The sequence below is a fragment of the Capra hircus genome, chromosome 18 (genome assembly GCF_001704415.2).
Source record: "Capra hircus breed San Clemente chromosome 18, ASM170441v1, whole genome shotgun sequence".
NCBI classification, from domain to species: Eukaryota; Metazoa; Chordata; class Mammalia; order Artiodactyla; family Bovidae; genus Capra; species Capra hircus.
The window spans coordinates 47,840,690-47,866,684 of NC_030825.1; the positions used below are offsets into that span (position 1 = coordinate 47,840,690).

Consider the following 25,995-nt stretch of genomic DNA (forward strand, 5'->3'; position numbering starts at 1 on the left):
CACTGTGCTTATTTAACTTATATGCGGAGTACATCATGCCAAATGCCAGGCTGGATGAATCACAAGCTGGAATCAAGCTTGCTGGGAGAAATATCAACAACCTCAGATATGCGGAGGATACTACTCTAATGGCAGAAAGTGAGAGGAACTTAGGTTGTTTCCACATCTTGGCTATTGTGAATACTGCTGTGGTGAAGAAAGACGTCAGGTATCTCTTTAATATCCTGTTTTCATTTCCTTTGGATATATCTTATACTGCTATTTTACTTAATCAGTAACAGTCATAATTCTGCAAGCAGAATCAAAATGACACGTACCTAACTAGACACAGAGTCTCTCATTCATTAATATCACTTATGATCCAGTTTCACAGTCAACATATAATGAACACATAAAAATCATGTTAAATGAGTTGGTACAGCACATTGTTTCCTATGATCTCACCCACTGCACAAAACCACAACATGGATCCTACCTGATATTCCTAACTCCACTGAGCCCTTCGCATAATTCCACAGAATTCCAAATCAAACTAAGAAACCACTTACTACATAGTCACATAGTTTCCCATACAAATCTTTATCATCCTACAAGGTCTGTCAGCTTGTTAGAAAGTTAAATATAAACGTAATCTATTATCAGCATTGTTTCCCTCTAGGTATTTCCCAAGGAGAAATGGAAACATGCCAATGTTATCATAGTATATAAACCCTGGAAATGCACCTACCGCTCATAAAGAGAAAATGAAATTGTGCCACATGTGCACATTGGAATGCTGTCCGGAAGGAAAAAAAAAGATGAACACAACATTCATAAATCTTAAAGAACAAGGATGAGCTAAAGGAGACAATTAGAATTGGAGAACTGAGAGAACTAAATTAAGACGACACATATCAGAACCATGGCTGTCTCCCTGTGAGACTGACTGGAAAAGGACACCAGGGAATGGAAGTTGAAGCAGTGATGATATAAAACACTCACGAGGGCGGGCGTACACTCAGTACACTGAGTGTTTGCTAAGTGCTGATCTGGGTGTTGAGGCGTTCTCAAGGGGCAAACCTGACAAAAACAACAAAATCCTTGGTCCTCTGGTTCACGACCTGGGGTCACGCCGGTCTAAGTGAAGTTCTCGCCCGCGCCCTCTCCTGCCCGAACTCCCTCCGCACGGCTTCAGCCCTTCTTAGCCTGGCCTCCCTGGCATGGATTCACGATTCCCTCCCCGGCCCTTTTCAGCCGGGATCCTGAGTCCCTCTGCCCAGGGCTTCTGATTCTTACCGGGCCCTACCAGAGCCAGGTTTTTTTCGTTTGCTTCCTCTGCCAGCCCCTAGTTTCTGGTTCCCTTTACTGTTCTCCCCGGCCCAGGTTTGCAATTATTTCCTCGGCTTGGGCTTTCCTTCCTTCTACGACCTCGCCTAGCTAACAGAAGAGCATCATCACCTGGCTCTTTGGCGTCTGAAAGGACCGCCAGCTGCAACTCCTCGCCATCGGCGAGCGATCAGCACATCCTGGAATTTCCGGGAGTCGCGAGGCTCGGAGGGGCCTCAGCTGCTGGTGGGCTTCACGCTCTGCTCGGGCGTTTTCTGTGTTGGACTACGTTTCCCACAGGTCCCAGAGCCTCGAATGAACTTTGACCTTTGGCTCCCCTTCTTGTGTCGTGATGGTTATTGGGTTATGCCTGGTGGGTTCAGGTGAACCTGGTCAGGCTGCAGGAGAGGCTGGCGGTGATCGGGGAGGCTGGGGTCAAGCTCGAGGAGGACGGATGGGGCCTGTGGAGCCGGGAGCCTGTGTCTGCGTGAGCGGAGGACGACCATGGTTGCGGGTGCTATCGTTCGTGACTGCGTCTTTGTGGTGTTCTCGCTTGTGCGTGTGTGAGAGCCAGCGAGCCAATGAGAGCTAGAGTGTTTGTTGGGGTCCTGGGGTGGCATGACTGGTATCTGATTGGGTTCGTGGCACTGTCCGTTGGGGGCAGAGCCTACTGTGTGACCGTGGTTCACATCACCAGGGCAACGAGGGTGTGTGACAGACATTGTGACCACGTGGTCCGATACCATCTCTGTTGTGACTGTCAAGAAAATGGAGTTTGTTTTTTCGATTAGCTTGTTGAAATTTTGAGGGTTTTTTCCAGTGCACTAGGAATGTGTGAATTTTTTTTTAACACGTGTGTGTGTGTGTAAGCTGTATCAGCACGTCCAAGTACCCAGACTAATGCTTAACACAGAGAGGACATCGGTGAAGTGAATGTTGCCCACCCAGGGTATAATTGTAGGTTCCATGATTTCTTGGACTGTTTCCCTGGATTCTCTTCTGTCCTCACACCATATAGCTAATTGGATCTAGCTGTGAAGAAAAGCTCACTAGAGTGAAAGTCATGAATTTCATTCTTATAATGAAAGTTCCCAATAGAAAATCCATGGGATTCTCCAGTCAAGAATACTGGAGTGGGTTGCCATTTCCTTCTCCAGGGGATCTTCCCGAACCAGGAGTCAAGCCAGGTCTCCCACATTGCATGCAGACGCTTTAACCTCTGCACCACCAGGGAAGCCCTTGTGAAGAAAAGCTCACTAGAGTGAAAGTCATGAATTTCATTCTTATAATGAAAGTTCCCAATAGAAAATTATGTCTGAAATCATGGGATTAGAATTTAGGCTCCCATCTGTTTTCAACACAGGTTTTGGAGAAGACTTGAAGGGGGAGAGGGACACAGGTGTATCATCCCTTCCTGGGTTAAACTCTCTTGGATGCATTATGGAGGCCATTTGCACATTTCAGAACCACAACATTCCCTGTCCTGTGCCCTCCAGAAACTGCTGTGAACTTAGATTCCGGCTTTGGGCATAGGTGACGCTTACCTTTTTCTCTGATACTGGCAAGTCAGCAGTATTCTAATTTCCCATTTCCATCTGGTTGTATTTGTGGTGGATAATGGGTCATGTCTGTTGGTGGACTATGTGTTCATCACAACTTTTAGCCAGTCTAGAGTTTCACAAGTCCTTCTTCTTGGTCCTGTAGTTCTGCAGTTTCTGAGGTGGAGAGTGTTGCTACTTATTTAATAGCCCATACAAGGTCAGTTTGTGTTTGCTTTTTGTTATCATACACTTTTGTTTTACAGAGTATTGCTTTCCTTCTCCTAAGTTTCCCTAATTGTGACTTATCCACTTTCCTGGTTCTAGGCCTCCCCTTCCCAATTAGTAACAGGGCCAGAGAGATGGATGCCTTATCTTTTTCCAAGCACCCTTTACCTTTCCAGTTAATATTCCCATACCCATTGGGTAAATCATTCAGTAATCCCGTGTGCTCTTGAACTTGTGGAGGATAAATGAAGGGCTTATTTTAGAATGTGATTTGTTAAGGAAGAGATCTGTGGCTAGGTATAATAACATAGCAGATACCTTTGATTTCCAAATACAGCAAGTAGGATGTGGTTTGACTTCAATCAGTAAGTGAAAAAGTTGACTTTGACATTTAGAAGTGGGTATATGATTGGAGTTTTGTGAAGAGAAGTATGTGTGTACAGGGCAGGGAGTTCTTCCAGAAAATCCATGGGGAGTGTTGAGTGGTGATAACCAAGCCTTGTTTGAGATTTGGCAGTAGACTTAGTTTCAGACCATCTCTCGGTGTAGATTGTGATAGGCAGTGTGGTATAGTGGTATTTGAGTTTAAAGCAACACTAGTGGAAATATAACAAAAGCCGCTTATGTAATTGTATAATTTCTATTGAACACATTTTAAAAAGTAGAAGGAAACAGTTGAAATTAATTTTGATAATGCATCTCATTTGAACCAATATATCTAAAATATTATTTCAACATAAAATGACATAAATAAATTGAAGTTTTTTACATTCATAGGTTCCTACTAAGTTTTCAAAATCTGGTGCATATTTTATTGTTACAGCACGTCTCAATTTGGATACTAAATTTTCAGTGGTTAAGGTGAAGTATGCGTGCATGCATGTTAAGTTGCTTCAGTCGTGTCTGACTCTTCGGGACCATATGGACCATAGCCCGCCAGGCTCCTCTGTCCATGGGATTCTCCAGGCAAGAATACTGGAGTGGGTTGCCCTGCCCTCCTCCAGAGGATTTTCCCAACCCAGGGATCAAGCCCACGTCTCCTAGGTCTCCTGCACTGGCAGGTGAGTTCTTCACCAGAAATGCCACCTGGGAAGCTCAAGGTGAAATATACTCACATCAAAACAATAAAATTGTGTTTAACTGAAAAACATTTTATATTGCTTTTCTATTTTAATTAAAACTAAATTTAAAATTCTGTTGCTTGTTCAAATTCACCATATTTCAAGGAGGTCAACAGTTATTCAGTTCAGTTCAGTCTCTCAGTTGTGTCGACTCTTTGCGACCCCATGAACCGCAGCTCACCAGGCCTCCCTGTCCATCACCAATTCCTGGAGTCTACCCAAACCTACATCCATTGAGTCGGTGACGCCATCCAACCATCTCATCCTCTGTTGTCCCCTTCTCCTCTTGCCCTCAATCTTTCCCAGCATCAGGGTCTTTTCCAATGTCAGCTCTTCACATCAGGTGGCCAAAGTATTGGAGTTTCAGCGTCAACATCAGTCCTTCCAATGAACACCCAGGACTGATCTCCTTTAGGATGGATTGGTTGGACTTCCTTGCAGTCCAAGGGACTCTCAAGAATATTCTCAAACACCACAGTTCAAAACCATCAATTCTTCAGCGCTCAGCTTTCTCCACAGTCCAACTCTCACATCCATACATGACCACTGGAAAAACCATAGCCTTGACTAGATGGACCTTTGTTGACAAAGTAATGTCTCTGCTTTTTAATATGCTGTCTAGGTTGGTCATAACTTTCTTTCCAAGGAAATTGTTATTAGGCTCTCTATTTTGTAATTTCTTGTTATAAAATGATCATAATAATCACATCAGTGCCTTATGGATTTTATGAAGATTGAATACATTAATCTGGGCATAGCTCTAGAGCACTTACTAAATACCTTGTACTTAATTAAATTCTCAAGAAAAAAAAGTTGCTCTTATGTGGAGATTCTAAATATTCCTCATAAATTTCTTAACTAAAGAGTAATGAAAATATAAAGTTAATTTTAAGAGGACTTAGAAGGAATTTTTAATAGCCAGATTTGTGCAAATATCCATAATAGAAATTCTTAAGGCAATTTAATTCCATTTTCTCCAGTGGTTTTTCCAGTGGTCATGTATGGATGTGAGAGTTGGACTGTGAAGAAAGCTGAGGTACTCATAAAGGACCACAAATCTGTTGAAATTATGTTCAAAATTATTCTATATAATTCCTAACTTTTTTTTTTGTATGTTTGGTTTTGTTTGCAGAATATCTGTAACTTCATGGATTTATATAACTGTATATAATCTTAAAAACTAAGTTAATCACATTACATAAATGAGATATAATACCATGCAGACAAGACAAACTTTTTACATAGGAAAAAGAACACTCCTAATTGTTAATACTGTATATGAATCTGTTTTACTAAGATTGCATTTATAATCAATCTTATATAGCTAAAATGATATTAGTTTTTGAATAATAAAGTTAAAAACTTAAGCCATATATAATAAATATATCCCTGCAGAAGGGAATGGCAACCCATGCCAGTATTCTTGCCTGGAGAATTCCATGGACAGAGAACCCTAGCAGGCTACAGTCCTCGGGGTCACAGAGTCAGACACGCTGAGCACACAGCACAATAAGCACATATGCTGTACCAAATACATTTCTGCCTCTTTTACATACATTTTCTTATTTAGTCTGAAAACGCTACTACCATCTTTAATTTTGTTAATTCAAGTATGTGTATAGTGAATGTATCCTATTGCATTGGTGTGATAAAAGGATGTTCACAAGTTTGTAGAAGTAATTTATTTCAGTCACAAATTTCCTTCATGTTCCCACCCATTTTGAAGATCTTTTGTGCTCACTATGTTCCTAAACAAAAGGAAAGCTTATCTCCAACTCTGTTAAATCTTTTATGTAGAAATAGCTTTTTTATAGATGGGGAAACAGTGGAAACAATGTCAGACTTTATTTTTCTGGGCTCCAAAATCACTGCAGATGGTGACTGCAGCCATGAAATTAAAAGACGCTTACTCCTTGGAAGAAAAGTTATGACCAACCTAGATAGCATATTCAAAAGCAGAGACATTACTTTGCCGACAAAGGTCCATCTAGTCAAGGCTATGGTTTGTCCAGTGGTCATGTACAGATGTGAGTTCGACTGTGCAGAAAGCTGAGTGCTGAGGAATTGATGCTTTTGAACTGTGGTGTTGGAGAAGACTCTTGAGAGTCCCTTGGATTGCAAGGAGATCCAACCAGTCCATTCTGAAGGAGATCAGCCCTGGGATTTCTTTGGAAGGAATGATGCTAAAGCTGAAACTCCAGTACTTTGGCCACCTCATGCGAAGAGTTGACTCATTGGAAAAGACTCTGATGCTGGGAGGGATTGGGGGCAGGAGGAGAAGGGGACGACAGAGGATGAGATGGCTGGATGGCCATCACGGACTCGATGGACATGAGTCTGAGTGAACTCCGGGAGTTGGTGATGGACAGGTAGGCCTGGCGTGCTGCGATTCATGGGGTTGCAAAGAGTCGGACATGACTGAGTGACTGAACTGAACTGAAACTAATTAAGTGAAATCTATCTCCCCTATAGTGTAAATCTCTAATATTGCTCCTTGGGGTATAGACTTGACTATTACACGGTTACCCTTGGATGACAGTGGTTTTGACAAGGCTCTTTGAATGTCTCTTTACCTGACCACACCAAGCTGTTAGGATTCCCTAATTGTGACTGATGGCACTATTATTTTCAGTAATGCCCTGGAGATACACTGCTTCACAGACTAAGGAAATCAAGTCAGTATTTGAGATTTGTTCTGACAATAAGAAGGGCTCCCTAAATATCTTTCTCTGATCCCTTCTGACAAACTAGCCTGCCTACAGTTTAGCATTTATGTCCAATGAATTTTTTTCCAATGAATTTTTCAATCTTTATAGCCTTTCACTAACCCCAATAGCTTTTTACTAAAATTTCCACTGTTTTTGAGAATGTCCTTACCCTTGAACTTCTCCACACTCCATTGCAAATGGAGAGGGATATGGAGGCGGTTGCTCAGTAGTCTTAGGTCTCAGCTTCCCTCTCTTGGCATGGAATTCCTACCCCATGAGCCAAGGCAAAGATAATTGGAACCCCAGTATTCTCAGCAGTGCCAACCCCAGGGTACAGCCTACAGTTCTTATCTGGCTGCTAGGCAGTTGCATCGCTTAGTTGCATTTGCCTGAGCAAAGGCAGCTGGGGGCAAATGAGAAATGCCGATATTCTACTCCTCCCAGGAAGAGAGTTATCTGCCTGGGAGAAGTGATTGAGGAGGAGTGAGGAAGTTTGTGTCCTTAGTTGTACTAGTTTGGAACAGAATCTTTTTTTCACTAGGATGGAGGGATAAGGAAGGGTACAGATTAGGTTCAGATACTTCAGACTTTAACAGTTCTTAGTAATGTTTTATTAGATTTTCTTGAACAAATGTTTCTTCATTTGCTTTGTTTTTATATATAATTTTCACCAGTTTTAATGGGGACAATCTCCATAGAACTCCTCATGCTGTCATACCAGAAGTGGAATTCCTCGATCAATTCTTTACAGTTCTAAGCATGGACCATGTAAGTTGCTGTTTCTCTCCTTTGTGAACATTTCATTTATCTGAATCTTCCAAGAAAACAGCTTTAAGAGCCTACCCCCCACATCCTCATGAAAATCCCCATTTTCACTTTCTAGTGAGAGTTGGAGTCAAACAGCACACTGTACCTTCAATGTGCCTATCTCTTTTCCAAATAATGTTCAGTATTCCTATGTGTAGATTTTTTGTTCAGAGCAGTTATAGGGTAGAAATGGAATCCCCAGAGGGAGGCATCTACCATCCTTTTACGTACTCTTGAGAAAAAAACCAAATGGATCCATTTAATAACTAACATATGAGCAAACTCCACTTCTGAACAGACCTGATTTTCCAGGTAGATTGGATTTGATGTTGACTAGTCTCAGACATAAACAGTAGATTATTATTGATTTCAGAACTGGAGAAGACCTTATCCAACCTATGTCTAAATATAATTAAAGCAGATATATTTTCACCAAGCATACTACTCTGCAGCCACTAAAAAGCACTTAATAAATAATTTTTCATTAGAAGTTATAATTCTTATGTAATATGAAATGGTGATTAACAGTGATGAACTTGGGGTTGTAAGAAATTTTAAAATATTGTTCATACCCTATTTTCTAAGCTATATATTTTTCTTGTACTGAGGAACAAGGATGTAGAAAATTCATTATCATTGATAATTCATGCCACAGGCATGTGACATACAATGTTCATTTACAATGTTGTGTTAATTTCTGCTATACAGCAAAGTGATTCAGTTATACAAATATATATTTTTTCATATTTTCATTATGGTTTATTACAGGATATTAATAGTTCCCTGTGCTATACAGTAGGCCCTTGTTGTTTATCCATTCTATATATAATAGTTTAATTCTTTTTTATCTTTTAGTCAAAAATGTTTCCTTCAATTTTATGTGTAACATGTGGTTTCTTATTTTAGGAATTGGTGACATTCAGGGATGTGGTCATCAGCTTCTCTCAGGAGGAGTGGGAATATCTGGATTCTGTTCAGAGGGACTTGTACTGGGATGTGATGATGGAAAATTACAGCAACTTGGTCTCATTGGGTAAATTTGGCTGTTCACATAATTTAGAATATGTTCTATAGACTATCAGTTGACATTCAGTTAACTCAATGCTATTTTTTAAGACACTAGATGAATTTCTTCTCCAAGTTTCCAAATGTATGGATTGAGCATGGTTTTGGAGATGACACCTCCTTTTAGAACCTTCATCATTCTTCATATAATTTGTATGAATTCCCTTTTTAGTTTCTTCATATAATTTCTGCCTTCCTTGATACCCAGAGAGCTAGATGATTACAGGATACACAGAGTATATCCTTTAAGGTATCTATTGTATTTCGTTTGAGCCCAGAATTGCTTTAAATTCTTTATATTATTTCCTTACCCACCTCTGGGAGAACAGCTAACATACTGTCTTGATTTGATATGATTATCAAAAGAATATGTGTAATTTATGTTGTTAGACTGGCAAACAGAATTCATATTCATTGCCTGATACAAGTATCGTCTTACACCTTCTATGAGGTTAAAGAACTTTGCATTTAACATTAAGTCAGAATTCTAGCAAGGACCTCTTAATGTTTTAGAAAGCTACTTGTTTTCCTCTCAGCTCATGTAGTTCTTGCCTTGTACCAGGCCCTGTTTTAAGCCCTTTTAATATACTGAGTTACCTAATTCTGCAACCCTATGACATAAATACTACTTGCATTATTTTTCTTCGAAGAGATTGCTAAAACGAATATTTAGGCTACCTCACCAAGGTTACATGGCTAATTAGTGTCAGAAGCAGGTTTTATTATGTTACATTTCTGTCTTGTAAGCAGGGTGTTCCATTTCTAAGCGAGTTGTAACTACCTTATTGATGGAAAGAAAGTTGCTCTGGAGGGTTGTGTGGGATGTGACAAGTAAAAGGAGCCAGGAAAGTAAAGACTTGATGAAACAAGGAAAGTCATCACCAGAATAAAAAGCCTAGCCTGTCCAAGAGGAGGCAAGCCCCTGTAATGTTTTGGGGAAACTCCATTTGACTGACCTCTTCTTTATGCGTCATTATGGATTTGTTGATTTTTATTAGTTTAGTATACTTTAGCCCATCACAGCCTTTGATTGTTGATACCTAGCTATATAAATACTGAGGAATTCCTTATGGATTTTTGTGTACCATTGACTTGATTCTTTATTTCTTGAATATATTATTGCTTTCTGAAGTTTTCCTAGGCTCACTCTATATCTTCCCTATCCTAAACCATACACCTCAATTGGTTAAAAGTGAGTTCTTCTGGTCTTCCATGTTTTATGTGTTTTGCTTCTTTAAAAATACTAGCTATAAAAAAAAAAATACTAGCTATAAATTTCATGTAGTTGTTTACTTAACATATTTTAGTACACAAAGTATTTTTCCCCCTTTTTCGATTCTTGCATTGTCAAAATGGTGGTCTCCTTCAGATAATTTTTGTCTTTTGTCATGACTCATTAATATTATAACATTCTTGCTTCTGTCACAACCGTCAAGGGCATATCTTCTACCTTCCCTGCTCCAGGTTATGGCTCAGATCTTTATTTTAGGAGCCCTGGCTCATTACCTGGCTTACTGCCACAATTTAGGCAATAGGCATGCTTATGATTTTTTGTTTCATGGGAGGTAAGTCTTTGACAATTTTATCTCTTTCTAGCAAATTGTTCTTTTTTTTCCCCCCAACTTTTATGGCATCTAGGGTTTTCACTATTTATTTACCTACAAAATAATTTATGTCAACATTTTCAAATTGATTAGCAGAGGAATCTTATATCATTTAAAAAAATACCCTCTGTGATGGTTCTTTCCCTTCTTTGTCATTTACATTTTATATTTGTTAATTATACTCTTTACATGTTTCTAACTCATCACTTTCTGATTCTGTATTTATTCAATTCTCCCCTCACCTTTTCTTTAGGTCACTTTGTTCTCTCTATCTTCTTGAATGGGATGTATGCATTGGTTATTGTCAATCTTTCATTTTTATTCATATAAACATTTAAATCCTTTCTTTGTGACTAACGTTGTTTCATGGATTTTCAATATGTAATATTTTCAGTGCCACTATTCACAGAAATTTTAATACATTTCCACAACAACTGAACAGTTGTTTGATAGAAAGCTTCTTCATTTCTAAAAGGAAGTACTTTTAATTTACTGATAAGGCATTCATTTATGATTTTATTGTTGCAGTCAAATAAGATGTTTGCATTATTTTACCTTAATTATACCTAACATAATTCAGTCACAGGAAATTATTTTTGTTCTTTATCATATAATGTGTATCAATCACTTTGGATTTTCCTCAGGTTGTTCCCTCATTGATTGCCATTCTCTAGCTAGGTCCAAGAGATTGTTTGTTACAAAGTGCCTTACACTATTTCCCACCTCCACCTCCCTTTTTTCCCACCTCCTACCTCCACTTTTACATAGCATTTCAGCCACAGCTTTACTCAGAACTGCATAAGCCTTAAAATATGGTATATACCTATTATAATGTATAAAACACTGATATTTGGGGGGAAATATAGCAGTGGTTAGCTTTGAGTATAAGAAAATGGAGTATTAGGGAAAGAGCATGAAGGAAAACATGTAAATATAAACTAGGATTTCAATAAGATAGATGAATAATAGGGACAATACTACTGAAGAGAAGTAAATAAAATATCATCTTTATTGATATATGGGATAAAGAAACTCATGACTATGCATAGGAGGAAATTAATAGCAATGATGGAGACAATATGTGTAAGTAGAGAGACAATTAGAAAACAATCATTTATAAACACTATTATATATATATACATATATCTTACTATTATTAGAAATTTCATATGTATATAAACTTGTGTATATAAAATCACTATAGTGTTGTGTGATATTTTTAAAAGCATGGAGGCATGCTGTAACTATTGCATTATTCTTATAGTTACTTTGATAGCTGTATTCTCCAGTGACATATTTGTAATATTTGCTTTTATTCTTAGATTCCTTTCAACCAGTGATTTACTTTTCTTGTAACTGTCAACTACTATGACCTTGAGCCTTGATATTCAGTGGCACATAAAATAATGATTTTGTCTTTTTGAAGTTTAAGGAATAAGGAAATAAATAGTATGACAACAGAGAAAATTTCAGAATACAAAATTGAAAAAAAAATGGGTATGAGGGCAAGGAACTAGATATTGGAATAGAGATGGATATATGAGCTTAGAGTCAGCTAGTAGTACATCATTTCTGAGGGTACTAACTTTTAGACCTGGACAATGAAAAGGAGAGGGTATATAAGGAGTCCATTTCTGAGAAATGAAACATCTTGTGGGTATCTCTAAATGATAGGAAATGTGGTTTGAAGTAGGAGGTGAAAAAAGATTAGGTGAAAGGGGATAATGGATTAAAGTACTGTCTTATAGGCAGAACCTTGCTATCCATGGTAAAGTATTGGGATGTTATTATAAAAGAAAAAAGAAAAATCTCAGAAAACTGTTAGAATGTATAGATTATCAAATTTTCATCTGTATTCGCAGTATCTCTACAAGATAGCCGATAACTAAATTCCATGTTTGTAAATGTTGATTCAGTTTATCTGGATTATGGATTAGTTCATGCACATCAGTGTTTGAGAAGCTTACTAGGTGATAATCCAACACCAAAATTTCAGACCCACTGCCAATCCATATCTCTTATCACAGACTTCACATCCTTATGTTATGCTCTTATCCTTCTCTGAGCTCTCTTTACCTTTCTTCCAACTTTATAACTATTTTAATCATTCATTTATGCTGTGAAATATTTTCAGTTTTTCTACTGTGCATTTTATAACTTTTATTTTTGTGACACATGAAAAAAGAAATTTTTTTTCCCCTTTCTTTCAGACTTGGAATCCAAGTACGACACAAAAACTTTATCTGTAGAGAAGGACATTCTTGAAAAAAATAATTCTCAGTGGGAAGTAATAGAAAACAGTAAATTAGTTGGCCTTCAGAACTCCAGTTTTAGAAATGATTGGCAAAGCCAAAGGAAGATTGAAGTACAAAGACCTGAAGTGGGATGTTTCAGTCAAATAGAAATCATCTCTGAAAAGGTGCCCAGTTACAGAAATCACAAATTTCTTACATTACATCAGAGATTTCATGATAGCAAGAAGCCCTTTAAATATAAGCAGTATGGGAAGGTCCTTAGTTGTGAATTAAGCATGGATGAATATGAGAAAATACATAATGGTAAAAAAACCTCTGAATGTAGTAAATATTGGGAAACCTTTGGAGTAGATGACCCCCATACCCTACAACTGAATATTCATACTGGTGTGAAACCTTGTAAATGTATGGAATGTGGAAATGTATTTAGTTTTTATGAAGCCCTTAGTGTACACCGTGATAATCAGAAGTGTTATAAATGTAAGGAATATGGAAGGACTTCTAGAAGAATTGAAGAAATCACTTCATTTCAAAGAATTCAGGATTGTAAGAAACCCTATGAATGCACTTTCTGTGGGAAATCTTTTAGAGTGCATGTACAACTTACTAGACATCAGAAAATCCATACTGATGAGAAACCTTACAAATGTATGGAATGTGGCAAGGACTTTCGATTTCATTCACAGCTAACCGAACATTGGAGAATTCATACTGGTGAGAAACCATACAAATGTATTCAATGTGAGAAGGTCTTTAGAATTAGTTCACAGCTTATTGAACATCAGAGAATTCATACTGGTGAAAAACCTTATGCATGTAAACAATGTGGGAAGACTTTTGGGGTCTGTAGAGAACTTGCTCGACATCAAAGAATTCATACTGGTAAGAAACCCTATGAATGCAAGGCATGTGGAAAAGTCTTTAGAAATAGTTCATCCCTGACCAGACATCAGAGAATTCATACTGGCGAGAAACCATATAAATGTAAGGAATGTGGGAAAGCTTTTGGAGTAGGTAGTGAACTTACTCGACATCAGAGAATTCACAGTGGTCAGAAACCTTATGAATGTAAAGAGTGTGGAAAGTTCTTTAGACTTACTTCAGCTCTTATTCAGCATCAAAGAATTCATAGTGGTGAGAAACCATATGAATGTAAGGTATGTGAGAAGGCTTTTAGACACAGTTCAGCCCTTACTGAACATCAGAGAATTCATACTGGAGAGAAACCTTATGAATGTAAAGCATGTGGGAAGGCCTTTAGACATAGTTCATCCTTTACAAAACATCAGAGAACTCACAATGGTAAGAAACCCTATGAATGTAAGGAATGTGGTAATGCTTTTAGTATGAGCAGGCACCTTACTTGATACTGAACAAGTTATACTAGGGAGGAGTCTTTTGAATGAAAGACATGTATAAAGCCTGTTTGTTTCTGAGTTTCACTGAAAAAAACCTGTGTATTTATTGACAAGATTCACTCTTTTAAAACTGTTTTCAGAATTTATGGCCATTCTAGAAGCAGAATTGTTCATTCATAAGTGATAAATACTTTCAGCTTTGTTCAATATTGCCAAATATTTCTCCTTTTTATATCAATCAACATTCTGAATATCCATTCACATAGGATGGTCCCTGTTAATCCATTTTTTAAATGTGTGAGAAATGTATTCTCCTAATTACCAATTATTTGAGTTACTTTCATATGAGTTTATCCATGGATGTTTTGCTTACAGTTACTTTTGGTGCTTGTGTTTTTGGTTTTTTTGGCTATTTATTGTTTTTGGCTTACTGTTCTATAATATTGCTCAGATATATCTTTTGCATTCTAATTTTTTGCTTGTTATATATGGTATACTTATCTTCTCCAAAGAGCCAGAACTCTCAGATACTATGTGGTTTTAAAGTATTGTGGTCCTGCAAGGTGTTTGTGTAGATTTCTTTTCTATTGATTTTGTTTTAATGGTAGATGTTTAAACTTTCCATTATTATCAAATGTTTGAGTTCTTTTTGAGTTTCTATGTTGTTTTGACACAACAGATTTCCCTAAATACCTCCTGCAACACAATTCCTTTAAGGAACCTTTTCACCTCTAGGCAGTACCAGTCAGGATCCAAATGAAATGGCATTTTAAATATTTCATAAAATATTCTAACCCAATCTTAACAGTCTCTTAGTAGCTTTAAATGGAGGGGAAACTTTATAGCTATTGCAAGGATTATAAATTGATCACTAAACTTAAATAAAGAGGGTTTATAAACACTACTATTGCATGGCTTTTATTGGGTTTTATAATTATAATTTTCCCTGTTATTCCCACTCAGTGTTGTCTTACTGTGGTTGGCAGTTGGACTGTCAGTAGACCTTTGGTTTTAGTAGTCTCAGCTGACTCAGAAAAAAAAGATGAAAAAGAAAATAAGACAGCTAATAAGGTTGCCAATCTTAACCACCCATCATTTCTTTCTAAGGAAAGTGGACCTGGTTGTTAATCAAAGTGATCAAAAGCCAAACTGGTTAATAGATTTTTTATAAGAATATTTACCTGTTATATTTACATATATTTACATCACTATCATTCATTAGATTCTAATTTTTGAGATTGATGTCCTGCCCAGTTTTGCATGATGTAGTAAGTAAGCTGTTTTCTAATTGGGTATTATTGAGCTATGCTTCCCTTATATATTCCTTATTAGTATTTTATTTAAGCCAGCAGTTAATAAAAGTATATAACTGATAGGTAGTTTATGTCCTACAGAATAAAAGAATGAGTCTCTGTTACTACCCTTATTAGGATATTTGCTATTTCATCTCTTTGAAATAGTTCAATTGTATTATAATTATTAATATTGTTATTAATACCTCACTCTACTTACTGAGCTATCATGTTACCACATTGGTTAGTTACTCTTCTATCCTACTCTACCTGGTTATTCTAAGCTACCATCAGTGCTGATTAATTTCCTGCTTCTTGGGTAGTACTCCAGAACTACTTATCCCACAATTCTTCATGTGGTTTAATATTTTTTGCTTGCTTGAACAAATTAAAACAGTGAGCTATCTAAACCTTATATACAGACTTAAAATTAATGACAAGTAAAATAAACATGTGTCTTGATACTTATTTTTTGAAACGCTAATGAATAAATTAAAAAATTAATACAACATTCTTATTGTCTCCCTTATTTGTAATTATAGCTACATTTTGGTCATATATCATTAATATTTTTCTTTGAACTTCGTTATGAGCTCTGTCACTTCACAGTCTGCTAATCTGATAAACCAGAATATAATTATTGTTGTAAACTGTTGTTTTTGATTCTTGTTCATGGTGCTCAAATTGACAAAACTTTACTTGTTTCCATTTTCTTTTTTTTTTTCATTCCCTCCTTTATCCTTTCCACATGTTCCCTACACTATTTGGAAGCTTTGTTTTTTTTTCCCTTCAAATGCAAAGAGATGTTCCTGACCTATCCTGTTTATTGCTGCCATGAACCATGAAATTCACTACCCCAAAGAAGGAATTCTGGTTCAATTTAATGATGAAGAATTCTACTTTATAAAGGGAATGAGGAAAACAGAAAATCACCATAATTTTATAATTATATTAAAAAATCCATTGATGGATGGTAAATATGAAGGTGAAAGTATAAGGGGAAAATGGGATATTAGAATTTTATCTCATAATATCTCTCTCAAGTATTTAATTACAAAGACAAAACATTGCATATAGCCCCTTTACCCAAATAATCACCAATAGTGACACTGACATCAAGGTGATTCACTAAGAAAGGCAAATGCTTGGGTAGTATTCTCAGCAAAACATGCATGCGCTATGCGCTAAGTTGCTTCAGTCACGTCCGACTCTTTGTGACCCAGTGGACCACAGCCGCCCAGGCTCCTTTGTTCATGGGATTCTCCAAGCAAGAATACTGGAGTGGGTTGCCATACCCTCCTCCAAGGGATCTTTCCAACCCAGGGATTGAACTGTGTCTCGTACGTTTCCTGCATTGGCCAGCAGGTTCTTTACCACTAGTGCCACCTGGGAAGACCAAAACATGTATAACTATGTCCTAGTAATGAGAGAACTGCCGCCAGATCCAAAATGCAGAACCTTTTGTAAAATAATTTGCCCAGGTCTCCAAAGTTCATAACCTTTCCAGGTTATAAAAGGCAAGGGAACAAAATACAACATAAGATTGTGAATTCAATTTTTGGAACATTAGTGGAGAAAACCTGATGGAAGCCAGTCAAGGCCTGTCATTTGTTTGATAGTATTGTGCCCAATGTTAATATCGTGGTTTCCATCATTATACTATGGTAATGTAAAATGTTAGTATTAGGCAAATTGGGACAATGGTATATGGAAGCTCTGCTTTCTTGCAATTTTTAAGCACAGAATTTTTTTTTAACATTGTTTGCAGCCAAAAATGGGAATAATACAGGCTGGATTTACCTTCTGGCCTAAAATAACAAAACACTAGATAAAATATGAGATATACATGATTTCAGACATTGGACACCAGACAACATAATGGTCATGCCTAACAAAGTATAAACAAACAAATGTAGTCCATACATTTGACCCAGTGTACTGCTTAGAGAGCATTTCCCCATCTCAGCACTGGGAGGGGTAATATAAAGAAACTTTGTAACCCCCTTAAGTAGAAAAGATGGACCTGAGAGTCCAGCGAGGCAGTGATGGCTAAAGTTTGCAGGGCAGAGTTTTTAGCCAAGTTCTAATCACTGCAGGGGATCAAGGAGACCACCTATGACCAGCAAAAGAAATGCTTAAGAGTAAAGGCAATCCTTGGAGCTCACACAGGGTCAGGAATTGTTTGTGTCCCCATGAGCAAGAATGGTAAACTTTATAATTCACAGGGCACTGGTTAGATTACTCAAAAAGCTATTGCCTCAGTAGAGAGGCAAGTTAGCACTAGACTAAGGCTTTCCTGGTCCCACCCAGCAGAGCTGAAAGCAAATCTTGAACAAACTGTTCCCAAGTATCATAAGTATATTCCAGAACAAAACTTGAGTATATTTATAGAAATGTAAAAATACCAAGGATATTGAGGGTAACTTTCATACTCCCTGGTAATAAATCAGTTTTATAAGCAGACACACATGGCTAAGTAGAAAAATCAATAGAAACACATCCAGAAGTGACAAACATAGATTTTGTATTTGATTTACAAGATTTTGTATTTGTTAATAGATACTAGCAGTACAAAACTATATCCTGCATGTCCAAAAAGGAACAAGAGAGATTGATCTTGGTAAGTACTGATGTGGAAAATATTTAAGACTCAAATCTAGAGGTTAAAAACAATAGTGTCTGAGAATACATTTAATAGGATTAATCGATTAAACACTCCAAAAGCAAGCATTAGCAAACTTGAAGACACAGCAATAAAAACTGTATAATTGAAACAAAAACAGAATGAGAAGAGAGCTGTGGGACAACTTCATCTTGCCTAATTATGTACAGTAGAGATCCCGAAAGACAGGAAGAAGAATGGGCAGGGGACAAAAAACTAATTGGAGAAATAATTGCTGAAAACTTTCCAAATTTGATGAAAACTGTAAACCCACAGATCTAAGTTCAACCCATTCCAAGCACAAGAAACAAGGCAGAGGGGGATAGGGATGGGGTCGGGGGGGCAACTATTCCCAAGGACTTATAACTACATTGATTAAAATCCATGATAAAGAGAGAATATTAGAAGCAGGAAAAAAAAAATCTCATGTGCAAAGAGCAAAGATAAGAAAGAAACTGCAAGTTGGAAAAATGAAGGTCAACTGGATTGACCTTGGGATTTGAGGAAAAACCCAGCCCAGTGGGGAGTTCCCTGGGGGAGAATTGGGTGTTTTGTTGTTTTGTCTTCCAATATATTCCAACCTGAGCACCTGTGAAGCTTGAAATTAGAAATACCACCAAGTACAAATAACTACCAAAACCCTAAACAATAACAAAAAAATAAAACGTCCAAAGTATACTTGCTTTTTCTATCCAAAGGGCTGAGAAGGTTGCTGACCTGCAGAACAAAACCCTATTGACAATGCCAACTCTACACTGGCTAAACACTTAAAAAATGCCAATCTTTCACACTATTATGCATGACACCTAGCAGCACCATCCTCCCTTTTTGCCAGTAAGTATCCACAGAGGCACATGCAGATGCTATGTGTGTGAACAGAGACCCGACAGCCATCCCTGCCCATTAATAATGGGCATCTATAAAGACTGTATATGTGAGTGGAACACTGACTGCCATCCTAGCCCACGGATCGAGAAGCACACCTCATTTCCTGGCTGGCAGGTCCACTGAGAGGGTGTAAGTATGACTAGGGCATTGACTGTTGTGACACAGCACTTATTAGGTGGTATTCCTCCCCTTATTATCTGGTAGGCATTTACAGAGGCAATATATAAACTACCACTCCAAATGCAGCAGTAACATGCCCCCAATGTTCATAGCAGCACTATAGTGTTATAAATATAGTGTATAAATATAGTGTTATAAATAACTAAGATACAGAAGCAACCTAAGTAAGTGTCCAGATAATGGATAAAGAATGGATAAAGGAGATGTGGGGTATACAGACACACACACACACATACACATATATAACTAATATTGTAAATCAACTATAAATCAATAAGACACACACAGACATACACAATGGAACACTACTCAGCCATAGAAAAGAATGAAATTTTGAAATTTGGACCAACATGGATGGACCTAAAGGGGATTACACTTAGTGAAATAAGTCAGACAGAGAAAGATAAGTACTGTAGGATACCACTTATTAAATAAAACAGATGAATAAATATAACAAACACAGATACAGAGGAATAGTAGTTACCAATGAGAAGAGGGAATGGGGAGGAGCAAGGCAAGGGTAGGGGATAAAGATACAAATTACTAAGTATAAAATAAATAAATTATGAAAGCAGATTGATTATATTCTTTGCAGCCAAAGATGGAGAAGCTCTATACAATCAACAAAAACAAAACCAGGAGCTGACTGTGGCTCAGATCATGAACTCCTTATTACCAAATTCAGACTCAAATTGAAGAAAGTAGGGAAAACCGCTAGACCATTCAGGTATGACCGAAATCAAATTCCTTATGATTATACAGTGGAAGTGAGATTTAAGGGCCTAGATCTGATAGAGTGCCTGATGAACTATGGAATGAGGTTTGTGACATTGTGCAGGAGACAGGAATCAGGACCATCCCCATGGAAAAGAAATGCAAAAAAGCAAAATGGCTGTCTGGGGAGGCCTTACAAATAGCTGTGAAAAGAAGAGAGGCGAAAAGCAAAGGAGAAAAGGAAAGACATAAGCATCTGAATGCAGAGTTCCAGAGAATAGCAAGAAGAGATAAGAAAGCCTTCTTCAGCGATCAATGCAAAGAAATAGAGGAAAAGAACAGAATGGGAAAGACTAGAGACCTCTTCAAGAAAATTAGAGATACTAAGGGAACATTTCATGCAAAGATGGGCTCGATAAAGGACAGAAATGGTGTGGACCTAACAGAAGCAGAAGATAATAAGAAGAGGTGGCAAGAATACACAGAAGAACTGTACAAAAAAGATCTTCACGACCCAGATAATCATGATGGTGTGATCACTCATCTAGAGCCAGACATCCTGGAATGTGAAGTCAAGTGGGCCTTGGAAAGCATTGCTATGAACAAAGCTAGTGGAGGTGATGGAATTCCAGTTGAGCTGTTTCAAATCCTGAAAGATGATGCTGTGAAAGTGCTGCACTCAATATGCCAGCAAATTTGGAAAACTCAGCAGTGGCCACAGGACTGGAAAAGGTCAGTTTTCATTCCAGTTCCAAAGAAAGGCAATGCCAAAGAATGCTCAAACTACCACACAATTGCACTCATCTCACATGCTAGTAAAGTAATGCTCAAAATTCTCCAAGCCAGGCTTCAGCAATACGTGAACCGTGAACTCCCTGATGTTCAAGCTGGTTTTAGAAAAGGCAGAGGAACCAGAGATCAAATTGCCAATATCCGCTGGATCATGGAAAAAGCAAGAGAGTTCCAGAAAAACATCCATTTCTGTTTTATTGACTATGCCAAAGCCTTTGACTGTGTGGATCACAATAAACTGTGGACAATTCTGAAAGAGATGGGAATACCAGACCACCTGACCTGCCTCTTGAGAAATCTCTATGCAGATCAGGAAGCAGCAGTTAGAACTGGACATGGAACAACAGACTGGTTCCAAATAGGAAAGGAGTATGTCAAGGCTGTATATTATCACCCTTCTTATTTAACTTCTATGCAGAGTACATCACGAGAAACGCTGGACTGGAAGAAACACAAGCTGGAATCAAGATTGCCAGGAGAAATATCAATAACCTCAGATATGCAGATGACACCATCCTTATGGCAGAAAGTGAAGAGGAGCTAAAAGCCTGTTGATGAAAGTGAAAGAGGAGAGTGAAAAAGTTGGCCTAAAGCTCAACATTCAGAAAACGAAGATCATGGCATCTGGTCCCATCACTTCATGGGAAATAGATGGGGAAACTGGAAACTGTGTCAGACTTTATTTTTTGGGGCTCCAAAATCACTGCAGATGGTGACTGCAGCCATGAAATTAAAAGACGCTTACTCCTTGGATGAAAAGTTATGACCAACCTAGATAGTATATTCAAAAGCAGAGACATTACTTTGCCAACTAAGGTCCGTCTAGTCAAGGCTATGGTTTTTCCTGTGGTCATGTATGGATGTGAGAGTTGGACTGTGGAGGAGGCTGAGCGCCGAGGAATTGATGCTTTTGAACTGTGGTGTTGGAGAAGACTCTTGAGAGTCCCTTGGACTGCAAGGAGATCCAACCAGTCCATTCTGCAGGAGATCAGCCCTGGGATTTCTTTGGAAGGAATGATGCTAAAGCTGAAACTCCAGTACCTTGGCCACCTCATGCGAAGAGCTGACTCATTGGAAAAGACTCTGATGCTGGGAGGGATTGGGGGCAGGAGGAGAAGGGGACGACAGAGGATCAGATGGCTGGATGGCATCACTGACTCAATGGACGTGAGTCTGAGTGAACTCCGGGAGTTGGTGACGGACAGGGAGGCCTGGCATGCTGCGATTCATGGGGTTGCAAAGAGTCGGACATGACTGAGCGACTGAACTGAACTGACTGAAGGAAATATTGTGCAGCACAGGGAATATAACCAATATTTTATAGTAACTTTAAATGGAATATAATTTTTTAAAATTTTGAATCTGTATATAATATACCTATAACTAATACAATATTGCAAATCACTGCTGCTGCTAAGTCGCTTCAGTCGTTTTCCGACTCTGTGCGACCCCAGAGACAACAGCCCTCCATGCTCCCCCGTCCCTGGGATTCTCCAGGCAAAAACACTATAGATCAATAAAACAGTATTTTTTAAAAATGAAATACCTAGGAATAAGTTTCACCAAGGAGGTTAAAGACCTGTACACTGAAAACTATGACTTTGACAAACTGAAGGAGACATAAATAAATGGAAAAATATTCTGTGCTTATTGGTTGTAAGAATTAATAGTTTTCAATATCCATATTACCCCCAAAGGTTTTTCAGATTCAACACAACTATATAAAATTTCAATGTAATTTTTCACAGAAATATAAAATAATCCTGATTTTAAACTGTATTACAAAACCTTAGGAATCAAAACAGTATGGTGTTGGCATAAAAACTGACATGTAAATCAATGGAACAGAATAGAGAGCCCAGAAACAAACCCACACATTGTTATAATTAATGAGAACGAAAACAGGACTATACAATGGGAAAAGGATATGCTCTTCCCTAAGTGGTGCTGGGAAAACTGGACACAAGGATATTCTCTTCCATAAATGGTGCTCAGAAAATTGGACACCACATGTAACTGAATGAAACTGAGCCACCGTCTTACATTGTACACAAAATCAACTCAAATGGATCAAGGAATTGAACATAACACCTGAAATCACAAAATTGCTTCATGAAAAGGGGGTAAGCTTTCAAACTTCAGTCTTAGCAATGATTTTTTGGATTTGACAACAAAAGTAAAAATAAACAAGTGGGACTACCTCAAACTAAAAAGTTTCTGTACAGCAATGGAAACAACAAAATGAAAAGGCAACCTATGGAATAGAAGAACATATTTGCAGATTACCTATCATATGGGGGTTAAATGGAAAATAATAAAGTTCATACAACTCAATAGCAAAATAATAATCCAAATAAAAAATGTGTAGATGATCTTAATGGACATTTTCCAAAGAATTCTAACAAATGATCCACAAGTACATGAAAAGATGTTCAACCTCACTAATCATCAGGGAAATACAACTCAAAACCAGAATGAGATACTATCTTACATCTATTAAAATAGCTATTATGAAAACGACAAAAAATAACAAGTGTTGGTGAAGAGGTGGAGAAAAGGGAACCCTTGTGCACTGTTGGTAAGGATGTGAATTGGCACAACCACTAAGGAAAACAGAAGTTTCTCAAAAGTTTAAAAATACAATTATCAGAGAATTGAGTAATTTCATTTCTGGGTAATGCTTGAAGGAAACAAAATCACTATCTCAAAATGATATCTAGGACTCTAGAGCCCATGAGCCCTAACTACTAAATGAAGCCTGCACTCTGCAACGAGAAGCCACATGCATTGCAATGAGAAGCTCATGTACCGTAACTAGAGAGTAGCCCCCCCCCACTTGCCACAGCTAGAGAAAGCCCATGTAAAGCAGGTAAGACCCAGTGCAGTCAAAAATAAAATTTTTAAATATATAATTAAAAAAAAAAAAGAACTCAAACTACTTGATGTGCAGCAAAAATGAAGGAACTGACTCTTGGAATATTCCCCACTTAAAATGGGCCCCTGCACTATACTGATCTATATAGCAGACTATTGAACTCAAACTCACTTTAAAACAGTGCTCAGAGAGGAAATGACACTCACATCCGGACAAGAAGACATCAGAAATAAAAAGCTATCCCAAGATCCAGAACCTAACCTATATGATTATTTATAGTGTTCTCTTGACATACTGGACTTTTGCATATGAATCAAATGTTTTCTATCACAGGCAAAATCCTATGCAGAATTTAAATATTAATCCATCTGTTGGGCTTATAGTCAATCACCTATGTCCAGAACTTCTGAGTTACCTTAGTGGATTTCTCCTCTCCAAGGCAATGAGTTGATAGCCCTCAGGACATTTATTGTAGAAAAAAGAAGTTATAGTTTTGTTTGGGCCACTATTGATATTACTAGATGGAACCCCCTCAGTTGGCCAGTCAATCATACTTGCTCTGATCCTAGCCATAAATATGAATTTTCTTTCAAAATTACTCAAGCACAGAGCCACGAGCTAAATTTCAGTGAAACAATATAAATTCCCAATTATTAGGAGGGACCCTCCTGTTACGGGATGGCTTTATATAGCTAACAGGCTATGGTCATTTAAGTTTAACAGAACAATATGTTTGTTGGGAACAATTAAATCGTACTAAAGATAATCAGCTTAATAACACTAGGAAATTAGGCTGAGTGCCTTATGAACAATGCTTATATATCATTACCTTTAAAGACAGCAACTGGTAAGGAATAGACTGGGTCAGATGACTAAGAATATACTGGGCCATGCTGAACGGAAGTTCCTGGTTTAAATTCTTAGTTATGACCTTATGCTACTGGTTGTTCTACTTATACTCTGCCTATTTTACAAAATTACCGTTTTTTGCATGACCAAATGTCTGACTGAGCCTCCAATAAAGATGATGACTATGCAACTTGAACAATTAACCAAATATAGTTTTATATATTGGAGAAGGAAATGGCAACCCACTCCATTATTTTTGCCTGGAGAATCCCATGGACAGAGGAGCCTGATAGGTTTTATAAATATATATGATCAAAATGATTGTAGTAGCATAACTCTAGATATGGGAAGAAGCAGCAAGAGGGAATCAATTCCTAGTACAACAGATGAGGGTACAGTAGTTTTATGACTATCATTAACATTGCCTAGTCCAGTAATTCCACCTTGGGGAAAGATTGAAGGCAGGAGGAAAAGGGGATGACAGAGGTTGAGATAGTTGGATGGCATCACTGACTATGGACATGAGTTTGAGTAAGCTCCAGGAGTTGGTGATGGACAGGGAAGCCTGGCGTGCTGTAGTCCATGGGGTCTCAAATGTCAGACACGACTAAGCGACTGAACTGAACAACGACCTGATCTAGGAATGAGTCTTCCTAGCATTGTGGAACAAACTGGTCACAAACGTCTCCCAAACATTGGTTGAATTTATTACCAAAAAGGGAGAATTGCAAATCACCATCCAGTTCCACAAGAATCAAGTCATTAGCCTCTATAGTTGTTGTTGACTACAATAAAACATCCTAATCATAAAGTCTTTATTGCCAAATTCAGAATTAAATTGAAGAAAGTAGGGAAAACCACTAGACCATTCAGGTATGACCTAAGTCAAATCCCTTACGATTATACGGCGGAAGTGAGAAATAGATTTAAGGGACTAGATCTGATAGACAGGGTGCCTGATGAACTATGGACAGAGGGTTGTGACATTGCACAGGATTCAGGGATCAAGACCATCCCCAAGAAAAAGATATGCAAAAAAGCAAAACGGCTGTCTGAGGAGCCCTTACAAATAGCTGTGAAAAGAAGTGAACTGAAAAGCAAAGGAGAAAAGGAAAGATATACCAATTTGAATGCAGAGTTCCAAAGAATAGCAAGGAGAGATAAGAAAATCTTCCTCAGTGATCAGTGCAAAGAAATAGAGGAAAACAACAGATTGGGAAAGACTAGGGATCTCTTCAAGAAAATTAGATACCAAGGGAACATTTCATGCAAAGATGGGTTCGATAAAGGACAGAAATGGTACAGACCTAACAGAAGCAGAAGATATTAAGAAGAGGTGGCAAGAATACACAGAAGAACTGTACAAAAAAGATCTTCATGATCCAGATAATCACAGTGATGTAATTACTCACCTAGAGTCAGACATCTTGGAATATGAAGTCAAGTGGGCCTTTGGAAGCATCACTAGGAACAAAGTTAGTAGAGGTGATGGAATTCCAGTAGAGCTATTTCAAATCCTGAAAGATGATGCTGTGAAAGTGCTGCACTCAATATGCCAGCAAATTTGGAAAACTCAGCAGTGGCCACAGGACTGGAAAAGGTCAGTTTTCATTCCAATCCCAAAGAAAGGCAATGCCAAAGAATGCTCAAACTACCGCACAATTGTACTCATCTCACACACTAGCAAAGTAATGCTGAAAATTCTCCAAGCCAGGCTTCTGCAATACGTGAACCGAGAACTTCCAGATGTTCAA

The 25,995-nt window shown here is 37.9% G+C and overlaps 1 protein-coding gene across 1 annotated transcript in view; it reads left to right on the forward strand.

Moving 5' to 3' along the window:
• The window catches only part of ZNF260 (zinc finger protein 260), a 38,445-nt gene continuing 19,970 nt past the window's right edge, over positions 7,521 to 25,995 (forward strand). Inside the window, exons 1-3 of the mRNA XM_018063359.1 lie at positions 7,521 to 7,668; positions 8,614 to 8,740; positions 12,587 to 14,893. Coding sequence (XP_017918848.1) covers positions 7,660 to 7,668; positions 8,614 to 8,740; positions 12,587 to 13,998 — 1,548 coding nt within the window. The 5' untranslated portion in view covers positions 7,521 to 7,659 and the 3' untranslated portion in view covers positions 13,999 to 14,893. Of the gene's footprint in view, positions 7,669 to 8,613; positions 8,741 to 12,586 lie in introns of the transcript that reaches the window.